This window comes from Crinia signifera, chromosome 3 (assembly GCF_055691185.1).
Source record: "Crinia signifera chromosome 3, ASM5569118v1, whole genome shotgun sequence".
NCBI classification, from domain to species: domain Eukaryota; kingdom Metazoa; phylum Chordata; class Amphibia; order Anura; family Myobatrachidae; genus Crinia; species Crinia signifera.
Window position 1 is genome coordinate 284,618,340 of NC_139219.1, and position 24,399 is coordinate 284,642,738.

Genomic DNA, 24,399 nt, shown 5'->3' on the forward strand with positions numbered 1-24,399 from the left:
AGATAAAGTAATACTAAGAATAACAAGTAAAATTAAAAATAATAAAAATGAAAATGAAAATAAATAAAAATAATAAAGATAAAATAAATAAATCAATAAAATATGACCAAACTAATGTTTACACTCCTTATTGGAGTTGTGGAAGCAGTCCAGATGTTTAAGGAGAGTTAGGCTAGCTACCCTGCACTATGTATGTACTGCCGCAAGACGCAGGCTTAGTAACTTTCCCGGCGGGACTCCGGAGGATTTCACAAGTGACGTCACCTGCCGGCTTTTACCTTGCGCTTGTAGCGGCACTGGCGGGGCTTGGTCTGTATCTCCGTCTGTGGGCTTCTGACTTCACCCAACACGTTTCACACAACGGTGCTTTTTCAAGGACCTGATGTCACTTGCCCGCCTGCTTCCCGCACAGGGCTCTCACAGATCAGAGATACCATAGAGGTGTCTCAGATCTGCGAGAGCTAAAGAAATCATTCAATGGTCGCCCAATGATTTCTCCCCCGCACCCAAGGCTGCGTATGGATGATTATGCAAATCATCCATTTGCATGCCTGTGGGGGTTCCGGGGGGGGGGGGAGGGTTGGCCATGCAGGCGACGCCCTGCATTTCCTGGGTGTACCCATGCGAACGTTGGGTGTCCCCATGCAAACGCAAGCGGGCACCTGGCTTCTGAGGGCGGGCAGTGCCGTCTTAACAGCAGTGTGGGCCCCTGGGCGAAGCAATGCACTGGGGCCCTTACCCATTCTCCCCTCCTAGGGGTGGGGGGTGCTATCAGCAGCAGCTTTGATGTCCCACGGGTGGCAGAGGGTGCTCTATCTTCCACTCAACATGTAGGACCTGGAGCAGTAACTTCTGCTAATTACTCCTTTACTGCACAGGTGGTGGGAGGGAGAACACTAACGTGTGGAAGGGGGCACTGAGCTGAATGAAGGGTCCCTTGTAAATGACTTCCAGGGAGGTAGGGGGTGTTTTATACGCAAGGGAGGGTTGGATAATGGAGTGGGCTTAATATTCGCCATTTTCCGGTGGAAGGGCAGCTTGTTTGACTGTAGATATCGCCATTATCTGGAGTCCCAACTTTCAGGAGGTGCTGGGAACTTGGGGATCAGAGATCAGGAACCAGAGCAATTCATTGACAAAAATATAAAACTGTACACCAGACGTTTGGAGCTGGAGCAGGGACCAGCTGCTGGAAGCAGGGCCGGCGCCACCACTAGGCAAATCTAGGCATTTGCCTAGGGCGCCGGCCACTGGAGGGCGGCATTTTGTCCCCCGTGCTGCGGGGGTACCTGTCCTGCGGCGCTGTGTATTTAAAGCTGGCGGCGGAGGCAGCGAGGGGTCCCTGCACTGCAGTCAATAAGAAATAACGAGCGCTATCCGCCGGGCTATGCGGAAGCGCTTCTGTTGTGAAAACACTGTCCGCACGCTGATTAGCTGAGATTCAGCCAATCAGCGTGCGCCGTGCGGCCAGTGTTTTCACGACAGAAGCGCTTCCGCATAGCCCGGCAGATAGCGCTCGTTGACTGCAGGGACCCCTCTCTGCCACCGCCGCCAGCTTTAAATACACAGCGCCGTAGGACAGGTACCCCCCCCTCCCCCGGCACCGGGGCGCCCCCACCCCGACTCGCCTGGGGCGCTCCGGTGTCTTGCACCGGCCCTGGCTGGAAGACTGATATCTCTGGTTCTGGGCATGATAGAGACAAGCCGCTAGTGTCGACAGAAAAACTCTTAAGTCAGAGAGAACCTGAGAAATATGACTGGGAATTGAAATTAACAGGTCAGATACGGGCTGCTGCTTTGAAGTTGGATATCTCCAGTTCCCCAGGGCCGATTTTCAAAATTCTGGTATCCCTGGAAAAAGGGGATCCTCAGCTATCAGGATAGGGCCCTGGTCAAGTGCATATTAAGCCCATACGAATAGACGGCCCTGAGGGCGGGCGGCTGACGTAACCGGATGTCATCTGCCCATCTAGTTCTTGGAGCAGGACGCCGCAAGTCTAAATCAGCAGAGACTGACTTTAATAATGTGCACACACGGTGAGATTCCTTTGCTATTCGACTAAGATTCAATTGCTATACAATCTTTGCTAACTCTGTACTAGTTACATACAATTCATGCTTTCTTCATGCCCTCTCTGTTTGGCTTTTTGATTTCAGCTGAATGGGAGCGCGCATCGGCATCGAATCGGGATAGGAAGCTTAAAACGTTCTATCTCCATACGATGTCTATACGATCCGATTTTGACTATATAGTCAAAATCGAATGTTAGATTGTACCGTGTGTACACAGCATTAGATTTGCGAGCACTGTAGAAATCTTTTGATGGTCTGCAACCTGCGAACCTGTGGATGGATGTATATGCAAATCATCCATTCGCAGTGCTGAGCGCATATTTGCTGCGCGGCAGGGGCAACATTCACATACCTGGCGGCTGGCGTTACAAGGCTCGCAAAGCAGCGAACTACCGCTGCATAGCAAGCCAACCAGAATCAGGGCCATTGCTGCTACCTACAGCTCTATAAGGCCTAGCTATTCCCTAGCTATTCTCCTGGACAAAGTGATGCAGTGTAGAGAGGAGAATAGGAAATATGGCTCCTTTATAGCTACTGATTCACTAGATTTGAGTATAAGTATAGAACATCAATAATCCAAGTATAAACTACCTCAGCTCAACCAACAGTAGTGCAATCAACAGCTGTACATCAATACATTCATCACCAGCAGCAAGAGCAGAGTGCTAAGTGGTAATATCATGTGCTTGACACGTTTCTGCACTCGTAGCACTTTCATGAGAAGCATGTGAATAGCATTAAATAAACCCTCTATTTATATGATGAATCAGTCATCAGCAGTGTTAATCAGTAATCAATTAGCAAATATTTTTTTAGATAATATATTAAAATCAAAATGAAAAGTGCTAAACATCTTAAAATATCACATTCAGATATGTTTAATAATGATTTTATTCATTTTGTATTGCAATAGCAGTCTAATACCCCGTTCTCATTGCCTAAAAAACCCGGGTATTTGGCAGGGCGAGCGGTAATTTCCCGTGTCGTGTCTCAGTGTGAACGCGTCCTTTTGAAATTCCCGGGTGTTATGCCCCGGGAATTACACACGGGTTTTTTGCAGGGTTTTTCCTGGGTAAAACACGGGTGTACTTCAGTCTGAACAGCGCAGACACGGGTTTTTCAAACATGATGGAAAAAAAGAAGCTCATTGGCGGATGTGATCATGTGACGTGACGTCCATTTCATGCTGCGTCTGACGTCCATATGCTGCGTCGAGGAGAGCAGACATGTCGCACTGGAGGGATGAGGAAGTGCTCGAGCTGCTAGCAGTGAGAGGAGAGGAGGAGATAAAAAAGCAAGTGACCGGCACAGTGAAGGACTCCGTTGTTTACTACAACATCGCCAAAATCCTGTCTGCCCGTGGCATCGTCAAAACGCAGCAACAGGTAGTGAATAAACTCAAAGCCCTGCGGAAGCAGTATGCTAAGGTCCATGACCTAAACAGGAGGAAGAGTGGTGGTGCCCGTATGGACTGGCCATTTTATGACCAGTGTAATGTCATCTTTGGGAACTCTGCACTGGCTAATCCCATATCACTGTCCTCCTCCAGCAGTTTTGCTGGCAGTGCAGCAAGTGTCTGTGAAGAAAACGCAGTAGCAGCAGCAGCGTCACCCATTGACCTTGAGGCCACAGACAGTGAAATGGATTCCCGCTCAGTCCATGGTGAAGCCCAATGTGAAGTTCTGGATTCATCATTTAACTCCCACAATTCAGCTGTAGGCCCCACGGCATTCTCTTCACCTGTGCAGCATCCGCCATCACCTTTGCAGCGACCACCATCAACGCCTGCATCATCACTACCTGCTGAAGGAAGTCCAGCCTTTGAAGCATTGCCACAGAGTGCACGTCCAAAGTTGCGGACCAACAGTAAGTTTATAACTTTTTACACACACCATTATTACACAGTACTATATTTTTGTTTATTAAAATATGTCGCAGCATGTAGCAAGAGTGCAGGAGGGAAAAGGCCTCAAGCATGCATGTGCCAACACTGCTTTTTTATTTAAGTATTTTTGAAATTTAACATCCACATGCATCTGTGCAGAGGGGATCTGATTCAGGCCTGTCAGCAACATTGCTAACACGTCTGAATGAGAAGTTAAGGTTTTACTGATATCTAGCCTTCAGCACAGATGGTTTTCCAAGTGCATGGGCACCAACAATGTCTTTTGGGTAGAAGGAGAAGTAACATTATTATAGTCTTGTATAGTAATGTGTTGTTTGTTTTTCCCATAGTTTATAATGTGCCACTGAGAAGAAAGAGGTCCACTAAGATGGAACAAGCCACAAAAGCAATGACCACCGTAATGCTTGAACACCTGAAGGAAATGGATAATTCGATGCAAGTTCATGAAGATGCTCGTCTGCAGCGATTTATGGACAATGAGCGTGACCTACAGAACACGTTCATTACTGCCATTGTTGGTATGCATGAGCGTATCAATCGAGAGAACCGAGATACGCAGATGGAGTTCCTTAATAGTCTATTTAGGGCACAAGGCCATGCACTGCCCCAGCCACCACACAATAATTTTCAGTATGGTTATCCAATGTATAGCGCAGGCCAACCAAATTTTGTAGGCCCAACCCAGGGGAACATGGTGCCATACAGCACACCTCACCCACCACCAATGTCACACCTTTTCCCTGAGTATGCTGCTGGGACTCCTCAGCCTCAAGCAAATGACCTCCATTTCCCTGAGCGTACAGCAGGTCCACCTCAGCCTCCCCCAGTTCCACCGCACTCCTCAGAGTATGCATCTGGGACACCACAGCCTCCAGCAAATCCTCGACATTTCCAAGAGCGTACAGCTGGTGCACCTCAGCCTCCACCAGTTCCTCCGCAGTGCCCCGAGTATGCTGCTGGGACACCTCAGCCTCCAGCAAATCACTGCCATTTCCCTGAGCGTACACCGGGTGCAATTCAGCCTCCCACAGTTCCACCACACTGCCTTGATTATGCGGCTGGTCCACATAGTCATGCGGAGAATCGAACGGCTCCAAGAAAGGAAAACCCCCGCTACCATGTGCTGTAGAGGTGTTTATTGACTTTTTGTTTATTTGTCTGCCCACCCGGCCTGTACAGAAGTTATGTAAGGCATTTGGGTATTGTCATTACAGTTTTATTATATTTTTCTATGTGCATTTTTGGTACACTTTATGCTATTTAACTAAAAAAATATATGTTGTACATATGAATAAAATATGTACAAACAAACAGAAATGTTTTTGAAGTTTATTGAAAATTAAAAACTATAGTACACTAGTGGGTTAAAGCAAATATGTTATTGGTAATGGTGTTGCGAATGTCTTCTGCACATGTGTTTGTCCCCTCATACATCTCAGAATCTGCAGAGTGATCTGATTCCTCAGGCTCCAGTACGGTCCATTCTGGTAGAAACTGTTCTTTCTTAAACTCACATATGTTGTGCAACACACAGCAGGCAGCAACTACATGAGGCATGAAGCTGGTATCAATGTCATTGCGCTTCATTAAACAACGCCAACGGCCTTTTAGACGGCCAAAGGCATTTTCTACCACCATTCGTGCAGAACTGAGGGTGTGGGTGAAATCAATTTGTTCCGGGGTAAGTTGATGGCGCTGGGTGAACCCCTTCATTAACCATCGTCGTAATGGGTATGCTGCATCCCCGATTATATGTACTGGGATCTCCACCCCATCGATGATCTTCGATTTCTGCAAAGTAAAATAAGAGTTACAATATGGAATTCTTGGAGTACAAGTATGCTATTCAGATTGCCACTTTTCTCTACCGGTGTAAAGAGAGACATTGAAAAACAACAATACATGTGGTACGTTGGTTATACATACATGCATACATAACACTAAAAATATCCCAACTGCAACATGCAAAAACATATCTTTACCTCTCTAGGGAACAACCAGCCATCCTGCTTCTCCTCAGCAATAAGGTATAGGTCCGAATTTGCTAGAACCCTTGCATCATGGGAACGGCCAGGCCAGCCAATGAAGACATCAGTGAAGCTGAAAATATAAAGTGTTAAGATTTCTGTTTAGTTACCCTAGCAATACGCAAAGTACAGTTTAATATTATCATAAAAAAATGTACTTACCAATATTTGTGGTCCACTACAGCCTGTAGAATTATGGAGTGCCAGCCTTTGCGATTAAAGTAATCCGCATGGTTTTCTGTGGGGGCAATAATAGGAATGTGTGTACCGTCTATAGCTCCAGCACACTGTGGATATCCACGATGCAGGAAACCAGCGATGATGTCGTCCAACCTTTGTCCTTGAGGTAAGGTGATAAAACGACGGTAAAGTCCTTCCAGCAAAGCCTGCGTCACCTCATGGACTATAGTGCATACAGTGGATCTCCCCACTCCAAACAAGCAGGCGACTGTGCGGTATTCTCCCGGTGTAGCATACCACCATAGCGCTATCGCTAGTCTCTTTCTAGGTGAGATGGGTATTCTGCAGTTTGTGGTCTGTCTGGAAAGTGCAGGGGTTAGAAGGTCCAGCACATACTGAAAGGTCCCACGTGACATGCGAAAATGCTCCATCCACTGGTCATCCTCATAACCCTCCACTGTAGACCAAAATACCTCGCCATGAGAGCAGTCTCTGGTCCACATTCGCCGGGTACTGGATGTGCTGAACCTCAATATGGAGGTAACGCTGGAGGTGATGAAAGCTCTTCTCCTTCGCACATAATGAAGGCGAGCACTGTCTCTCTCAGCAAGAAATTGCGCTCTCCTCCTCTTCAAAGTGCATTGTGCAAGGTAGCACAATGTAAGCAGCTGCAGCAAGCTCTCATTTGCTGCATGAAACAGCAAAATGGTGCAAAACAAAAGCATCTCATCAGCCATGATTCCAGCAATGCAGTGTGCTTGGAAAAAACAGGCCACTTTATATGACATCATCCTCAGCCAGCCAATAACAGCTGCTTTCTAAAACAGCCAATCACAGCTACTTTTTCAACAGCCAATCAAAGCTGCTTTTATATTCACACACTTGTTGGCAGGGCAGACCAGGGGAAGCAGTGTGAACGCGTCATACACGGGAATTTCCCGGGTTTAAGGTGCTGTATGAACGGGGTAGAAAAGTATCCATTCTCTGTGCCCCGCCAAAAACCCGGCAAGAAATACCCGGGATTTTGCAGGGGCGGCAATGAGAACATGGTATAATGTATACTTAGCAAGGGTTCTCTTGATGGCAAAAATGAATTAGCTCTTTCTTTTACAGTATGTAAGACTACTATACTTAACATTTTTTTATTTACTGGTTCTGTGTAAGGCACAATACTTGCTACAGGTGGCAGTGCACCACCAACATGGTCAGTTACAGGATGTGTGGTTAGACCACACTACCAGCTGCAGATAGTGGGATTGTGGCAGTTCCTCAGTGGTAATACACTGGCAAAGGCACATTCCGTAGGACTAACAGACCTCCCCTACTGTACTTGCAGCCTTTACAAAGCCCTATCTCCTACCAATCTTTCTGCAAGCAAAATTAGACTTTTGTTTATCTGCTGGTGTTTAAAGAATCATGTTTTGTTTGCCTATTTTTAGTCTTCAGATTTGTCTAAAACAATTCTACATTCTACAAGCTTTCAAATAGCTTACTTCATCATGAGATACAGCCACTTCAGCATCCCTCGCTGTTCTACCTTCTAAATAGACTTCAACGTTATCCCTCACAAGTCTACATACTACAGTGTTTCGTCCCTCACAAGTCTAGATACTACAGTGCTTCATCCCTCACAAGCCTACATACTACAGTGCTTCGTCCCTCACAAGTCTACATACTACAGTGCTTCTTCCCTCACGAGTCTACATACTACAGTGCTTCGTTCCTCACAAGTCTACATACTACAGTGCTTCGTTCCTCACAAGTCTACATACTACAGTGCTTCGTCCCTCACAAGTCTACATACTACAGCGCTTCGTCCCTCACAAGTCTACATACTACAGTGCTTCGTCCCTCACAAGTCTACATACTACAGTACTTCGTCCCTCACAATTCTACAGACTACAGTGGTACATTCTCCAACACCTACATGGTCTTTAGGTTTATCCCTCATAATTTCCCCTTCTCCAACCCATCGACTTTTGCTCCATGCCTCACAGTTCTGTACATTCTGCTGTGATTTGTTTCTCACAATTCCAAATTCCCCAACATATCGATTTAAGCTTTATCCCTAATTCTACCTTTTCCAAGCCATCAGATTCAGCGTCATCCCTCAAGTTTCTACCAGCTACCACCTATAATCTTCAGCTTCATCCATCACTATGTTATATTCTCCAATGCCTTAACTTCCACTTCATCCATCACTGTTCTATATCCTCCAATGTATTGACTTCAGCTTCTTTCCTCGCTGTTCTATTTTCTTTAATGTCTTAACTTTCTTTTGATGATTCTACCATGTACAACTTTAGGTCATCCCTCGCAGTTCTACCTTCTCCAACTCTTCACCTTCAGCTCATCCCTCACAGTTCTACCTTCTCCAACTCATCCCCTTCAGCTTATTCCTCACAGTTCTACCTTCTCCAACTCTTCACCTTCAGCTCATCCCTCACAGTTCTACCTTCACCAACTCATCCCCTTCAGCTCATCCCTCACAGTTCTACCTTCTCCAACTCATCCCCTTCAGCTCATCACTCACAGTTCTACCTTCTCCAACTCTTCACCTTCAGCTCATCACTCACAGTTCTACCATCTCCAACTCTTCACCTTCAGGTCATCCCTCGCAGTTCTACCTTCTCCAACTCTTCACCTTCAGCTCATCCCTCGCAGTTCTACCTTCAACTCATCCCCTTCAGCTCATCCCTCACAGTTCTACCTTCTCCAACTCATCCCCTTCAGCTCATCCCTCACAGTTCTACCTTCTCCAACTCTTCACCTTCAGTTCATCCCTCGCAGTTCTACCTTCACCAACTCATCCCCTTCAGCTCATCCCTCACACTTCTACCTTCTCAAACTCTCCACCTTCAGCTCATCCCTCACAGTTCTGTCTTCTCCAACTCTTCACCTTCAATGCATTCCTTACAGTTCTATCTTCTCCATCTCATCTCTTTCAGCTCATTCCTCGCAGTCCTACATTCTCCAACCCACTGACTTCAGCTCATCCCTAAAAGTTTCATCTTCTACAACCTATCATCTTCATGAGCTGTCCTCGCAGGACATGGGGCTTGTCCAGACATGGTGATTCTCTGATAGCTACCCCAGCCAAGTGGTTATCTCCTGGCAGCATACCTCATGTAACCATCCCTTCACATTTCAATTGTTTTTGGTGTTCTACTGTATACCTTTCATCTTTCTACATTCCAACATTCTGTTAAGCATCACTCAGCCTCTATGGGTAAGGTTGATTTCCTGAACAAGTGATTGTGAATATATTCAATAGTGCCACAAAGTGTAGTTTGGCAGCGCTGTCCTGCTGGGCATTCTCCTGTCTGGCCCTTGCCGGCCTTATACATGTATCCCAGCATGGCCTTCGCGGCCTCTACAGCCATTACAGTCTCCAGGTGTGTTTTTTATAAAGGAGTTTCCCTCCAGGCCTAGTACTGGATGCAGCCATAACAGTCAGCTGACCACTCTGGACTCAGTGACCTTCCAGCCAAAAGTATAAGTCTGTCCTCTAGCACTGGGAAAATTGCCAGTGCTTTGTTGTACATACCCATGTATGCCATCTGCTTTCCTGCTCCTAGTTGTCCAAAGAACTCCTGTGGTGCTTCTCCATTCATAGTACTGCTATCCTGAGTAGCTGCACCGCTGCTCTCATGGGTTCTACCCTGGTGTTCCAAGGTAGCTACTTTACACTGCTGTTGCTCATCAGTTAATCCATGTACCTGCACCTGCCATGGTCTGCTCATCCATTTCAATCCCGGTACCTGCACCTGCTGTGATCTGCTCATCCAGTTAAATCCAGGTAACCTGCACTGCTGGCTGCATTCCGGCCAATCCCTGTCCCTGCATCTGCAGTGATCTGCTCATCCGGTTCAATTCTGGTAACCTGCACTGCTGTCTGCACTTCTGTTCAATCCCAGTAACTGCACCTGCTGTGCTCTGGCCATCGGTACATCTTGGTGACCTGCACTGCTGGCTGTACTTTGGTTCTATCCCGGTACCTGCACCTACTGTGCTCTGGCCATAGGTACATCTTGGTGACCTGCACTGCTGCCTGCACTTCGGTTCTATCCCGTTACCTGCACCTGCTGTGCTCTGCCCATCAGTACATCTTGATGACCTGCACTGCTGTCTGTACTTCAGTTCAATTCCGGTACCTGCACCTGCTGTGCTCCTGCTTATCGGTACATCTTAGTAACCTGCACTGCTGTCTGCACTTCGGTTCATACCCAACACCTACACCTGCTGTGCTCTGCTCATCAGTACATCTTGGTAACCTGCACTGCTGGTTACGCTTCGGTTCAATCCTGGTAACTACACCTGCTGTGCTCTGCTCATCAGTACATCTTGGTAACCTACACTGCTCTCTGTACTTCTGTTCAATCCCGGTACCTGTTTCTACTGTGCTCTGCTCATCGGATCATCCGGATTACCTGTACCTGCTGTGTTCTGCTCTTTATACTGGCCTGCATTCTGCCAGCTCACCACTAGACTCCACTCAAAGTACTACTCTGCCACCGTGTGCTTGGCCTGCATTCTTCCAGCACTGTTTCCACCCAGCTGGCCTGCATTCCTCCAGCTCACCGCCAGTAGTTCTAGCACTAGTGTGACTGTCCTGCATCCTCCCAGCACACCCTACAACACAGGACATCCATTTATACTTATATTGGTCTGTTTACATTTCCATTGCCATTTAAGATTATATTGTCATATTCATACTGATGCATGAATTAACCTTTTATTGAACCTGCTATGTTTATCGCTTGTTCAAGTCAGGGCCCCTTACTCCAGTCTCATCCGGGTCCACAAACGACCTTACCCGTGACAAATAGCATGTATCTAACAAGATAGACAACATTTACTAGGATATTAATGTGGTAGCAGATTTGTTATTATCCCTTTCCCTATATCTTCTTTCACTTTTGCTCTTTATTTTTCTAGGACACTTATTCTTGCCACTGTGAATCTGGTTACATTGGCACTTATTGTGAAGAATTTGATGCCTGCCACAGTCAGCCCTGCAAGAATAATGCGACCTGCAAGGACCGGCTACAGAGGCATGACGGGAAAAATTCAACTTGCACTTGTTTGTCTGGTAGGTGTCTCGTGAGCACTCAATAGCAGACGTCAGCAGCAACAGCTTGCAGTCATGACCAGGACCATCTTAGCGGGCCCCACAATTCTACAGGCCTTCATGCAGGGGTGGTAGGTGGTCACACAATCAGAGTGGTGAAGCAGTATTCTCTACCTGTCTCCCACCCTACAGCCAGACAGTCAATGGCTGTCAGTATTCTGATTGGTGGATGGCTTGAGCTATCTACCTATCAGAATGATTACAGTCATTCACTGAATGGGAGCATTTGGAAAGATGGCATGGGACCGCAACAGGGGCATGTTATGATTTGTATTAATTGGCTTTGGTGAATGGGTGGGTATGGGTCCCAATGCTTTGTTTTGAACATGGTCTATAATGCTGCTAAGTGGGTGCAGGTCCTGGCTGAACTATTGCAGCGTTACAGGATATGCTGGACTTGCAGATAGCTCACACATGTACTCTGATGCAGGTTACACCGGTGAATACTGTGAGTCTCAGGTGGATCACTGCACTCCTCAGCCATGCAGAAACGGAGCTTCCTGTGCGACAAGCCTCAGCGGCTTCAGTTGCCACTGTGCGGAGGGTAAGTTACTGGTAGCGGACGCATCTCATCAGTACCTGCGCTGTTTGGTGTTAATAAAATATGATACTTGAAATGAGAAAAAATGACTTTATGAAAGCAATTTTATGCCAGTCACAAATGAATATAACAATTACAGGTTTCCAAGTGTAGCACAGAATAAATACATTTTAATGGGTAGAGTACAATCCCAATGGCCGCGATGTCTCACTAATGCCCTTTTCACTCTAAAACACACAAATCTAACTTGGTTTATTAACCACGGTTTCGAGCTGTTAAGCCACTGTATACACCACAGACTAAATTTGGGTTATTGCTGGGCCTGCAATCTGCCATAAAGATGACATAATCTCCAAGTGGTGGTGATCTGGCTCAATGTACTCGTTTAATGGGACCAGGGTCACACAGTTCACACCGCAGGCTTCCAAGGCCGGGGATGGGTTCTTCCAGAGTCGGATTCCCAGGTGACCTCACCCAGGTAGACCCTTTTTACACCAATCGTGGACCCAAGTTGCCCCAGCAATACACTGAATTATAAATTTGATGTGAAAATAGTATTACTTTATAATTATTTTATTATTATTATTAGAGAGCTAGATCTATCCCTGGGTTTGCAATGTTTACAGTCCATATGTGCTATTACCATATGCTATATAATGTGTAACAATGTACAGGAAACCTACCCCACCTTAAACTCAACGTGCCAATGCATTAGTGTCGTGTTAAGAAGTGATGTTTGTATAAGTACCAGTCACCAACACAATAATACCCCTTTCACACTGCCAGCAATAGCCCGGGTTTTTGCACGTGGATACCCAGCAACTCGGAGCATTGTGCAGTGTGAAAATACCCAGATAAAATAAGCTGTCTCCAGCAAGAATGCCATTTAACTTGGGTGGCAAACAGGGATGAACATTGGTTCAACCCAGCTGAACAGTGTGAACAAGTAAGCTGGGTCAATGCAACCTGGCACCCATTAACACCATAGGAAGAGCCAGCGCTTGTTGATCTGATCTTCAAGTGTCGGCTCGTGTTCCCCCAGTGCTATCGTTACTGTAGAGCAGTCAGTCCAGCCAATACTGTACTATTACATGTTATAGCCCACTCAAGATTTCTATAGATGACATACTATATATATTACATACTATATATATATATGACATACATATTAATGATTGACTTTGTATGACATAGGTTCTATCGTGCTTGCGGTACCTTGCGGTACTCTATTAATCTATACGCTTTCTTATCTCCCCAGGTTTTATGGGCTCCTTCTGTGAGGAGAAAATAGATCCGTGCTCCACCTCTCCATGTCTGAATAATGGTAGCTGTTTCTCAGGCGGCCTCTCCTTCTCCTGTCACTGTAGTCCAGGTTACACAGGTCCCACTTGCGCTCAGCTTGTGGACTTTTGTGCCCTTAGTCCTTGTGCTCATGGGATCTGCCGCAGTGTTGGAACTAGTTACAAATGTTTGTGCATTCCAGGTAAGTGAAAGTGGAAATAACCCTGGTTGCATAGATAAAAACATTTACCACAAACTCCAGAAATGAAATTATTAGGGCTAACACTCATTTTAAAGATACCGGAGGTGTTATTTATCAAAGATTGTAGAGCTAAAATACAAACCAATCAGCTAACTGACACAGGGTGTGTTTGGAAAATACTTTATTTCTCTCCACTTTATCTCTCTTCAATCTGTGATAATCCCCCCCCCCTCCCATACGTCTATTCTGTGAATTATATCAATTCACAGTGTAGCACACCAGTAAGTTTAGCTCTGTCTGCAAATCATTTATAACACTTAAAATTGCAAATGTGACAGTTGCACTGTAAAGGTCAGTATAAACATACTTACATACTTTCTGGCTGCCATTTCCAGGAGAGGGCATCCAGCTCAGGGGGGGCGGGACCGCCGGGAGTGAAAAGGGGTGTAGGCGGAGCTACATGAGCGGCTACTTGTTTGCGGGTGTGGCCAGAGCAATCGCGCAATGCCGTTTTAAAGCCGTTGCACTGTGGTGGGCGGGGCTAAAATGGCACGGTTTGCATCAACTGACCCGCGGACACCCCCCCGCTGAGGGGGGAGTCGCAGGAGCCGGGAGGGGGTCCCGATTTCCAGGACCCTCCCTGCCATTCCAGGAGGGTAAGCAACACTGAGTATAAATCCTACTGCCACATATATGTTAGGCATAGATGTGCTATCATGTAACCTTGCTGACACTGATTTATTCATTAATTTTCCACAATATCACTTCAAATAAGTTACCCGAGATAAGTCAGCCCTGTCATTTATGGATTGTGTTTCCTTTGTAAAATATTGGCCCCATGTCTGCTTTCCCTCCTGTGTCCCTGATCATTTTATGAGTTAAAGGAAGAAGTTACTGTACAAAGTAAAAAAAAAAAAAATGCTTTGTCAGTTATGGAACTTGAGGGGAGTTTGATCAAAGGTTGGCTAGAACCTAAAGTACCAGCCAATCAGCTCCTGACACAGCCTGTAAAATGACAGGAGCTGATTAGTTGGTACGTTATATCTCTCAACCTTTGATGAATCTCCCCCCTCAGTGGAAGCCTGGTACTTTATTTTACAATTGATTAGGTGTAAGTGAGCTACCAATGTGTTCAACGGGTATTGTTGTACATACTGTAGGCTGTTTCTCAACAAACTAATGTCACTTTTAATCTTTGGGGATACATAAGTTTTACAATATTTGTGCTAGTTTTTTCCTCTATTTGTATTATGTTGTGACCCAGTTTTGTATGTTTCATTTTTGTTACTGGTTACTTGTAATATATTTCAGAATTAGACTTGCTGGCTTTTGTGGTTTGCGCTCCACTTTTAGGCCTTATTCAGACCTGATCGCAGTACCATATGCACTGCAGTGGGGGGGGGGGGGGGGGGGGGGGGGGAATGTAACATGTGCAGAGAGAGTTAAGCCCTGTACACACGGTGAGTTATTGACTAAGCTTTGACTAAGGAGATCAGGTAAAAACTGTCATCCAGCAAATGATGTACATTCCTATCTGGAAGTACGGAGCTATATCTGGGAATGGCCACAGACCATCGTTGGATAACTGAAGTAATCATTCATATCAGTGATTGAGAATCATACTAGCAAACAACATCCTGTGAAACTTACATATAAAATTAGCCAATCAGAAGTAAACAGATGTTTTTATTTGTAAACGTGATGGTAAAATGCCTACAAAGGGGTATGAATTAGAATTGAAGAAAACTGAAGAAAAAATAAACCTCTTGAGCTTACAACGGGATTTCAAATCCCAGGTACATCTTATTAATGCTGGAACAACTGTCAATGACCTCATGGGAATTCTAGATGATCCCAAAAGCTAATATCATACTTACCTACATCTCTAAACACCTTTCCGGGTGAAGCAGCTGTGGACATCTGGGGGCGTAGCCAAGCCAGAAGGTGCATCATTAGGTGATTTGCATAATTGTAACTCCGTCCCCTCTCTGCGAGGTCCCAGAATACCATGCCTGCTTCGATAGGAAGTGGGTGGGATACAGGAGGCGCACCTCTCTTCTGGGGTTGAGAAGGACTACTCAAAAAACCATGAGTCTCCCGCAACTTCCGGGAGAGGAGGCAAGTTGGCTAATAGTCATTGGCTCTCCGAGAGCACACAATTGCATGCACATGCTTTGGAAAACATGGATTATTTGAAACATTTTTCCTGCAAGGTCATCAAATTGCATTTAATCAAAATTAATCAATTGAGCGTTTGATACGTTGAAGTGAAGAGCAGGAGTTTTCCAAGATTTCAAACCCCAGTTTTTGGTTTTGATCATAGCAGCAGGAAACATTAAGATTTCTGTCTGATTTTTCCGTCAAACAGAATGAGCCCTCAGTACTTTGGTCTCACCAGCAGGCGCTCCGACCTTGAGTGACCTTTTGTTCTCAGCCGGCTTGTGAAAATGACAGATTTGTATATTATTCATGAGAAGGTAATCAGTTTTATATATAATAAGTGGGAAACATCCTGAATTTATGGCATCGCAATGCAGAAATAATTCATTGGAATAGTTAGAAGAGGACTTTGTGGAAAAAGTTAAAGAAACTAAATATTTGTAAATGTTTGAAGAGGTGGGATAAAAATGGAGTGAGGCAGAGGCAGAACTTTGGGAGGCAATGGAGTCATCTGTCGTTGGGCTCCTGCTCCCAAGGGGCTCCTCTCCTCCCCTGCGAGTTTAAATTGGCTAATTGAAAGCTGTCGATATCTCGTCTATGGCCCCTTTACAGACGTCGCACTCTCTTTATTTTGAACATAATACACATAACATACATACATGCATACATACACAAATGATATGGGAGCTGACATATTAGGAAATAGTATTGCATATAGGGCCTGACTGAGATGCTGACTCAGGTTCGGTGCTTAGCGCATGCGCCTGACCTGTATTGCACATGTGCAGTACAGGTCCTGCATCAGTGGCGTAACTATTGAGGGTGCAGGGGATGCAGCTGCTTTGAGGCCCGCTGCTTGGGGGGGCCCCATGGCCCTGCAAATAATCTCCTGCAGTTCACCTTCATTAAAAAAAAAAATAGTGGCTGCATACCTCTCCTGTGCCCCCTTTCAGGCCCTACAGCTGTGGTGTGCAGGGGCCACGGCATGGGGAGCAGGGACCCAGCAAAGCTGAAAAGGAGACCCAGTGCTAGTGAGCGGGGATCCGGTGCAAAGAAGACTCAGCATCGGCAAACAGTGGACCCGGCACTGCTGACAAGGAAACCTGGCTCTACGGAACGGGGACCCGGTGCAAATAAGACACAGTGCTGGTGAGCGGGGACTCGCGGAAAGGGAGACATGCCACAGTCAGAGGTACAACGGTATTCCAGATTACTGAGGGGGTGGGGAGGGACAGAACGAGCTGCACAGTCCCTGCCTTTCACTTCTCATTCATACCATTGCCCTCTCTCCTCCCCATATCTACCTACTCCCCCTCTCCCTTACTCCCCTCCCCCCCTGCAGGTGGAACTAATTTCCCTCTGCCACCTAATTACCGCCCCCCCCCCCCCCATTAAGCAGAGCCAGGGCCAGTGGTATTCACTGCCAGCGCTCACCAGAATGTCCCCGCTAGTGAGCGCTGGCTGAGAGGGACTCCATTAGACTGTGACATTGCAAGCTTCTCACACGCACACGTGTCCCAGTCACTCAGCGGGGGGGGGGCGTCAGCGGCCGATGGGGACAGACGGCAAGGCGTGTGCGCCCCCCCCCCCGATGGATGGAGGGGCCTGGCGGCAATAGCAGGTAATGAGCAGTGAAGGCTGAAGCAACTGATGATCTGATGGTAAATTGATGATGAACCGATGGTAATAGGAAATGAGTGAGAGACTAGGTGGAGACCATTGGAGGAAGCTAGGAAGCTTTTAGGAAACTCATGTGGTTGGCTGGAACCAATGGAATTTCGATGGTGATATGATGCTGAATCGATTGGGATTAAGGATCACACAGGAGATAGCTAGCAAGGTATAGACAGTCTCTGGAGAACTGGGACTGATGGAGCACGGATGGTGAGTCAATGGAAAGCTGGAGCCCACAGGAGATAGCTGAGAACTAACAGGAGTCACAGGAGCTCGGCTGAAACCAATGGGGGAGATGCAAGGCAAACTGCAGGAAGTCAGGCTGTGCTGTGGATGGAATAGCACTGGTCTGGAAACAGGTTATCACAGGAGCAGATCCAAGGATACTACTATGCTGTAGACACTATTGCACTGACGATTTGGAAATCTTCTCCCAGCATCCTTATAGTATCAAGGTGTTGCTGATTGGCTGAAGAGAAATTATGTTTCTGGATTGGCCATTGAGTCATGTGATGGAAGGCAAGATGGTGGTGCCCATGTTTCGAAACTGCTGGGAAACTCGTCATGGTGGAAGTGTGGCTGTGGCCTGTGAGTTTGGAAATGTAAAATGGCATAGTGAAGCACTGTCAGGATGAGCAGAGTGCAGCAAATCCATGTGCGCCAGAGTGACAGGATGGGCGCTGCTGGATGACTGCGGTCCATGCTGGCCGGGATCCGGTGCACCTGTAATTTGTATGTTGAAAAAAGAGAGCAAGTCTGTAGAAACACTTGGAAGGTTGGAACATGTTTCTCAAACTCTGGATCATGACTGTTTTTGGTACTTATGTAGTATCTGGGCTGCCGATTTTTTGATTGTATGCCTTAAGTTAAGGCATACAATCAGATGCATCGCATCGCATGCGACCATCGGATGCGATGACCCGATTTTTCCATAGGAATCAATGTTAAAATGGACTGAGTCCATTTTAACATGGAATTCAATGGGAAAAAGGGGTCCTTTTCATACCCCTACTATCCAAGTGGGCATGGAGTTGGATATAAACCTGTGGCGAGCGTAGCGAGCCACCGAGCCCGAAGCGTGGCGAGCGAAGCGAGCCCCGCGAGGGGCCGGTATTCTGTGTCCCCTCTTGGGGCTCGCTACGCTCGCCACGCTTCGGGCTCGGTGGCTCGCTACGCTCGCCACAGGTTTATATCCAACTCCATGCCCACTTGGATAGTAGGGGTATGAAAAGGACCCCTTTTTCCCATTGAATTCCATGTTAAAATGGACTCAGTCCATTTTAACATTGATTCCTATGGAAAAATCGGGTCATCGCATCGCATCGCATCCGATGGTCGCATGCGATGCGATGCGATGTACCCGATTTAGAAATCGGCAGCCCAGATACTACATAAGTACCCTGTTTTTTTTCAAAATCTCTAGGCAAATAAATCATAATGCTTGCATCAGAGTGTATCTAGGTATCATACTGGTAATACTGTAGTACATATTAGATTTCTATGAAGGTCATCAGTAAGCGGAATAGGAGGCAGGAGGCAGAGGTTTCCTGGGTATGATATCATAGGTTGTGGTCACACAACAATATAGTGACAGTGAGCATTGATCAGTATGTTATCACATTTCATATTATAGGGCTTGTGGCTTGCAGCATGCTATGCAGCATGTGGCTGCTTGGTTGTGTGCACCCTCTCTGAAATCTACCACCAACATGAATTGAATGTCCTTGAGATTGAATATTTCCCCAGAGTACAGCTTTCCCTTAACCCCTGCCTTCCCTGGCGATTGTGTTTGTCAATCCCCTGTTAGTGCTTTGGTATAATAGGTTCCTCCATTAGCACCCATGCTGGGCCAGGGTCTTTGTGTTGGTTTGAGCATTTGCCCATGAGAGGAATGCTAAGTAACATGGATTAGCAGGGAACATCGATGACTTTCTAGATGTGTTACATCATAGGGAGAGCCCAAATTATATTTTATAATGGAAACATCCCTTTAATGTTAGTAAGTTATCAGGAACTTTTGAATGTAGTGTCTTGTGCACATTCTTATCATAGAGTAGTAAATACAATGCCAAGTCTGTGGTTACAATGATAAGCTTTCCACCCATTAATGAACCTCCTGTAGAAATGTCATATTGGGAGAAAGGAATTGATCTTATACCACCTAGTGGACATATAATATATCCATATCCTGCAACCAGACACTTCATATTACTAATCAGGGCAAAACGCAGTATTATTATTTGGAACTTGTAATAAAGCCCAAGTAAGCTATCTCTTAACTGTGTCCATTTTTCCTCTGCTGTATCTGTTTCTCAGCCAACATTGATTATCAACACAAACATGTGGAAAATTTGTATTTATTGAAGGGATGCGGACATTTGGTCTACAGCATGATGGTAGACAGTCATTAGGTAGACACCATTAGGTCGACATGGGTCTAGGTCGACATAGGAAAATGTTGACATGGTTCTAGGTCGAAATGTCATTAGTTCCACAGGTCGTTCGTTCAACAGGTCATTAGTTCGACAGTCAAAATGATGACATGGGGTTTTTCATTGTTTTTTTTTTTAACTTATGACCTTTTCACCTAGAACCATGTCAACCTTTTCCCATATCGACCTAGACCCATGTCAAGTCTCCTGCATCACCGCCGCAGTCCCCGCCCACAGTCATTTGGGTTTGGCTTGGTGACATCAGCCTTGACCCACCCCCCGACACATAGCCTTGTCCCATCCCCCTTTTTCTCCTCTCCGGGTTTCTCCCAGAGATGAGTGATAAAAAGTAGGCAGGTATGAGCTAGATTATTCGGAAAACGTGGACCATTGGTAGATCTTGAGGACCGGTTTGGCCACCCCTGATTTAAGGTTTTTTAAACATGCACTGCATTGTAGTTACAGTACTTAGGGCCTTGACAGGCATTCCCATTGCATTGCGTATTTACCGTTGTGAATGTGTAGGTGAAAGTTAGTTATTTTTGGATTCTTATTAGCCCCAAAGAGGGTTTACAAGGTTTTATTATAATGTAATTATTTACCAACTGTAAATGCATAAGTGTAGCACCCTAATCCCAGTCATGAGTCTATATTAGCAAAATGGTCATTGCAAGGATCCAGCAATAGATCCTGAGTGACGTCAAGACTAGTAAAACTATATTAAATATCACATTATTAACAGTGCTAGCAGTATCTTTAAACAATGTAAGTGAGCAGAAGTACGGAATTGTCATCCAGCTGTAAATGTCTCTATGGAATGTAGAATCTACAGATGCAGGATGGAATTCTGTTCCTCTGGAACATTGAAGCAATTTCAGAGATTGTTTATCCGGAACCATAAAGATGAGTCGAGTGTTTCAACCTTGCTGGAATGGAGAGTGATCGTTGTGCAATGAGAGCCAAGGGCTCCATATTTATATCTAAATACTTAGATGATTTGTTAATGATGCTAGTCATGAATTTCATCTGAACTCAGAGGCTATTACTTTTGGCTGCATATCTCCAGAAGGATATAAATACACTAGACACTGTACAAAGAAGGGCAACTAAAATGGTGCATGGCCTACATCACAAAACTTACCCTGAAATAGTAAAAAATAAATGTATAGTTTGGAGCAGAGAAGGAAAGGGGGGACATGATAGAAACTTTTAAATATATCAAGGGTTTAACAAGGTCCAATAGGAAGCATTCTTTAAATGAAGAGAAGTATCAGAACATGAGGACATGCAATGACACTGAAGGGAGGGAGTTTCAGGGGAAATCTGAGGAAAAATTACTTCACAGAAAGGGTAGTGGACATGTGGAATCAGAGGCATCGCACTGCCCCGAGCGGCAGTGCGGTCAGCGGGGTCGCGGGGGGGGTCAGCACATAACCGCGCATGCGCAGACCCCCCCCCCGGCTTCCGGCACCAGGCATTGCAGGGACGGGCTCCTTTCGGAGCCCTGTCCCTGCCGCCCGGCAGATAATACATTGGGGCGAAATGATCGCATTGTAAATGCGATCAATGGTAAATGGGGGCCTAAGACAGTAGAGCAATTTAAACTTCATGTGATAGACATAAGGATATCCTTAAAAAGAAATAAGGGTCAAATAGGGTTAAAAAATAATAATAAAAAAAGAGCAGACTAGATGGGTCAAATGATTCTCTTTTAATTTGGGAAACAGATTTCTTAATGTCCTTTGACCTATCTCTTTCTCAATAAAACTTCCAGTATTACAGAGAGTGTATGTGTGTGTTTTACAACACTGTAATATGTTAACATTGTCTTAAAGGTAATGATTGACAGCATTACGTTTGTATTCATTGCACTGAACATCTCGTGGGTTTTGTTCGTTTTCTGATATTCATATCATGAAACATGGAGATAGAGCACTAAGTGATGGTGGAAGTATAACTGTGTAATCCAGCAGTTCCTGTACGGCGATCCGTGTACTGCACTGGAACTACTTCTAGTTTTCAGTAAAGTTTGGCTATAAATCAATTTTGGGGTAATTCTTAAGCTTCCATGGATGAGCTCTGCAAAAGTATATAATTATATATGTCATTAGCAACTAGAATGCATCTGCAACGCTGTGGAGAGCTCCGAGAGATACACCCGGTATAATCATAACAAGGAGCTCAGCAAAATCATGTGGACGGTGCTGACTTACTGGTTTCTAACTCTATTCATCTTCAGTTTTGCAATTCAAATGAAATGTTTGGTACTTGTGTATTATCACGGCGCCCCCGATTTCCATCGCATGGCATTGTACAACCACAAAATCGCAATTGATTTTATATAGTGTGGCGAGCGCAGCGCGCCACCGAGCCCGAAGCGTGGCGAGCGGACGCGTAATACTTGTCGCCACGCTTCGGGCTCGGTGGCTCGCTGCGCTCGCCACACTATATAACATCAACTCCACGCCGACGTGGATAGTGGGGGTATGAAAAGGTCGGAGGACGCGTACCGCCATGCTTCGGGTTGGCGTTGATAGTGGGGTGGCGTTAACAATGGGGGGGCATTTAACATTGTCATTACCCATCAGGGTGGGGATACAATTAAAAATCGTGTCTGGGTGGGCATTTAACATTGAAATCGCATGCCATTATAATGGCATGCGATGCAACGCGATATTAAAATTGTACACTCATCCCGGGAAAAGCCTAAAATCAGGTCCATCGCATGCCATCGCATACTTTAATTAGTGGTATGCGACGCGACGGGCGCCGTGATAATACACAAGTACCAAATGTTTTGATAATTTTCAATGGTTTTGTAATTTTGTTAAATATACAAAGTGTTCTGGTTCCTAAGTGTCTAACTTACAAAGATTGCACCTGTTTTCTTTAACACAGGCTACCATGGACTGTATTGTGAGGAGGAATACAATGAGTGCTTGTCGGGCCCATGTCAGAATGGAGCATCCTGTAGAGATCTGGTTAATGAGTACCAGTGCGTGTGTCCATCGGAGTATGAAGGTACAGTAATGTGTGATTAGCGCAAAGCAGCGCACGGCGCCAATCAGCTGGCAAGTGCCATCTTTCACCAGTAGCGCTCTGCTTTCAAATGAGACATTCTCAGCTGATTCATTTCCTATGCACGTTGTAATCAGACGCTTGTCAAGCTGAAATAATGCAGAGTTAAGTATTTGAGAAATAGCGAGGAAATTAAGCTCATACCAAATGTAGTCAACAAGCTGATAGACTCTGTCACAGCGATTATTTTTGTGTGAGATTTTTTTGAGGTTTTTCCAATAAAGAACAGAGGGCGGAGGGTGCAAAAAAATGCACGGGGATAAAGAACAGTGTCATGTACAAATCCAGGTCTCCAACAGTAGCCATAGTAACTAGTCAGGTACAGCATTTGTATAGAGAAATGACTAATCACAGCATTAATGACTGTGCCTTACACCAGTGTACCAGGTAAAATGAGGGGGGTGAGTGACAGGGTGGGGAGGGGGGGGGGCACACCTGGGGAGATCGGTATGAAACAATGGAGAAAAGAGTATTGGTCCCCATACAATAGTCCGATTTTGGCCTATTTCAACCGATTCCGATGGATTGGACAAGAAATCGTCCCATCCCATCAGGTCTGTTGTGTGGTCCGAGACATTGCAGTAGTGTATGGCCACCTTATGAGTCGGTCAACAGAAACCTGAACACTGAGTATACTAATGTGGTCAATCCATGAACACCATACACCCAGGCATTTCAGTCGATAGTGTAGATTTCTCCCTATATCAATCGATGTGTAGATTTCTCCCTACAAGGCTCCTAATAGTGATGGGCAGCACCTTAGTAGTGAAGAGATGTACACTGACACTGTTGTACTTTTGTTCACTTTAATGTGCCAAACCTCGGTCTAATCTCCATGGATTAGTTTATAAATTCAATTTCTAATCTGGAGTGTTTTGTATGAAGACAATCTGAAATCTGGTAGTGAGTATACTCCAGCTGCTAGTATATAAATCCAATATTCTGTATAATCACCGCTATATTAACCCCTTCCTGACACAGCCAGTTTTTGCCTTCCTGACAGAGCCATTTTTTTCAAATCTGACATGTTTCACTTAAGTGGGGATAACTTTTTTTTGCTTTTACTTATCCCAGTGATTTTGAGATTGTTTTCTCAAGACACATTGTACTTCAAGTTAGTGGTAAATTTGGGTCGATACAGTCTGTGTTTTTTTGTGAAAAATACCAAAATGTCGTGAAAAAATGGAAAATTTTGCAATTTGCAAAATGTCACATTTTCTGCTTGAGAGACAAATAAACATACCACTCAAAATAGTTAATAACTAACAAAGACCATATGTCTACTTTATGTTGCCATCATTATTTCAACCTCCTTTTCATTTTTTTGGACACTAGGAGGCTTCAAATATGAATAGCAAATTCTCAAATTTTCAAGAAAATTTCAAACACTGATTTTTTTTAGGGACCAGTTCAGTTCTGATGTGACTTTGAGGGACTTGTATGTGAGACACCCCCATAAATGATGCCATTTCAAAAACTGCACCCCTCACAGTATTCAAACAGCATTTTGGAAGTTTGTTAACCCTTTAGGTGTTTCACAGGAATTAAAACAAAGTGTAGGTGAAATTTCAAAATTTCTTTTTTTTTGCAGAGTTTCAATTTTAATACATTTTTCTAACGAATACAGTAGATTTTACTAGAGAAATGTGACTAAAAATTGATTCCCCCAATTCTTTTGTTTTCATAAATATCCTATATGTGGCCCTAGTGTGCA

The 24,399-nt window shown here is 45.1% G+C and overlaps 3 protein-coding genes across 3 annotated transcripts in view; 2 read left to right on the forward strand and 1 right to left on the reverse strand.

Moving 5' to 3' along the window:
- The window catches only part of DNER (delta/notch like EGF repeat containing), a 205,953-nt gene that overhangs the window by 152,241 nt on the left and 29,313 nt on the right, over nt 1–24,399 (forward strand). The window contains exons 6-9 of the mRNA XM_083178342.1: nt 11,125–11,278; nt 11,748–11,861; nt 13,117–13,341; nt 22,506–22,628. Coding sequence (XP_083034468.1) covers nt 11,125–11,278; nt 11,748–11,861; nt 13,117–13,341; nt 22,506–22,628 — 616 coding nt within the window. The remainder of the gene's footprint in view (nt 1–11,124; nt 11,279–11,747; nt 11,862–13,116; nt 13,342–22,505; nt 22,629–24,399) is intronic.
- On the forward strand, nt 1,563–11,117 carry LOC146064620 (uncharacterized). Its single transcript, XM_083178343.1, has 2 exons — nt 1,563–3,939; nt 4,309–11,117. The coding sequence occupies exons 1-2, from the start codon at nt 3,300–3,302 to the stop codon at nt 5,106–5,108; spliced, it is 1,440 nt and encodes a 479-aa protein (XP_083034469.1). The 5' UTR covers nt 1,563–3,299; the 3' UTR covers nt 5,109–11,117.
- Nucleotides 5,009–6,689, reverse strand: LOC146062427 (uncharacterized). The gene is made up of 3 exons (XM_083174572.1): nt 6,169–6,689; nt 5,962–6,079; nt 5,009–5,770 (listed from the first exon to the last, which is right to left on the reverse strand). The coding sequence occupies exons 1-3, from the start codon at nt 6,687–6,689 to the stop codon at nt 5,336–5,338; spliced, it is 1,074 nt and encodes a 357-aa protein (XP_083030698.1). The 3' UTR covers nt 5,009–5,335.

Coding starts and splice junctions, on each gene's coding strand:
- LOC146062427 (XM_083174572.1), bottom strand. CDS start 6,689: ATGTGGACCAGAGACTGCTCTCATGGCGAGGTATTTTGGTCTACAGTG. Junction 6,080..6,168: donor GTAGTGGACCACAAATATTG/GTAAGTACATTT, acceptor TTATATTTTCAG/CTTCACTGATGTCTTCATTG. Junction 5,771..5,961: donor GCTGGTTGTTCCCTAGAGAG/GTAAAGATATGT, acceptor TTTACTTTGCAG/AAATCGAAGATCATCGATGG.
- LOC146064620 (XM_083178343.1), top strand. CDS start 3,300: ATGTCGCACTGGAGGGATGAGGAAGTGCTCGAGCTGCTAGCAGTGAGA. Junction 3,940..4,308: donor TCCAAAGTTGCGGACCAACA/GTAAGTTTATAA, acceptor TTTTTCCCATAG/TTTATAATGTGCCACTGAGA.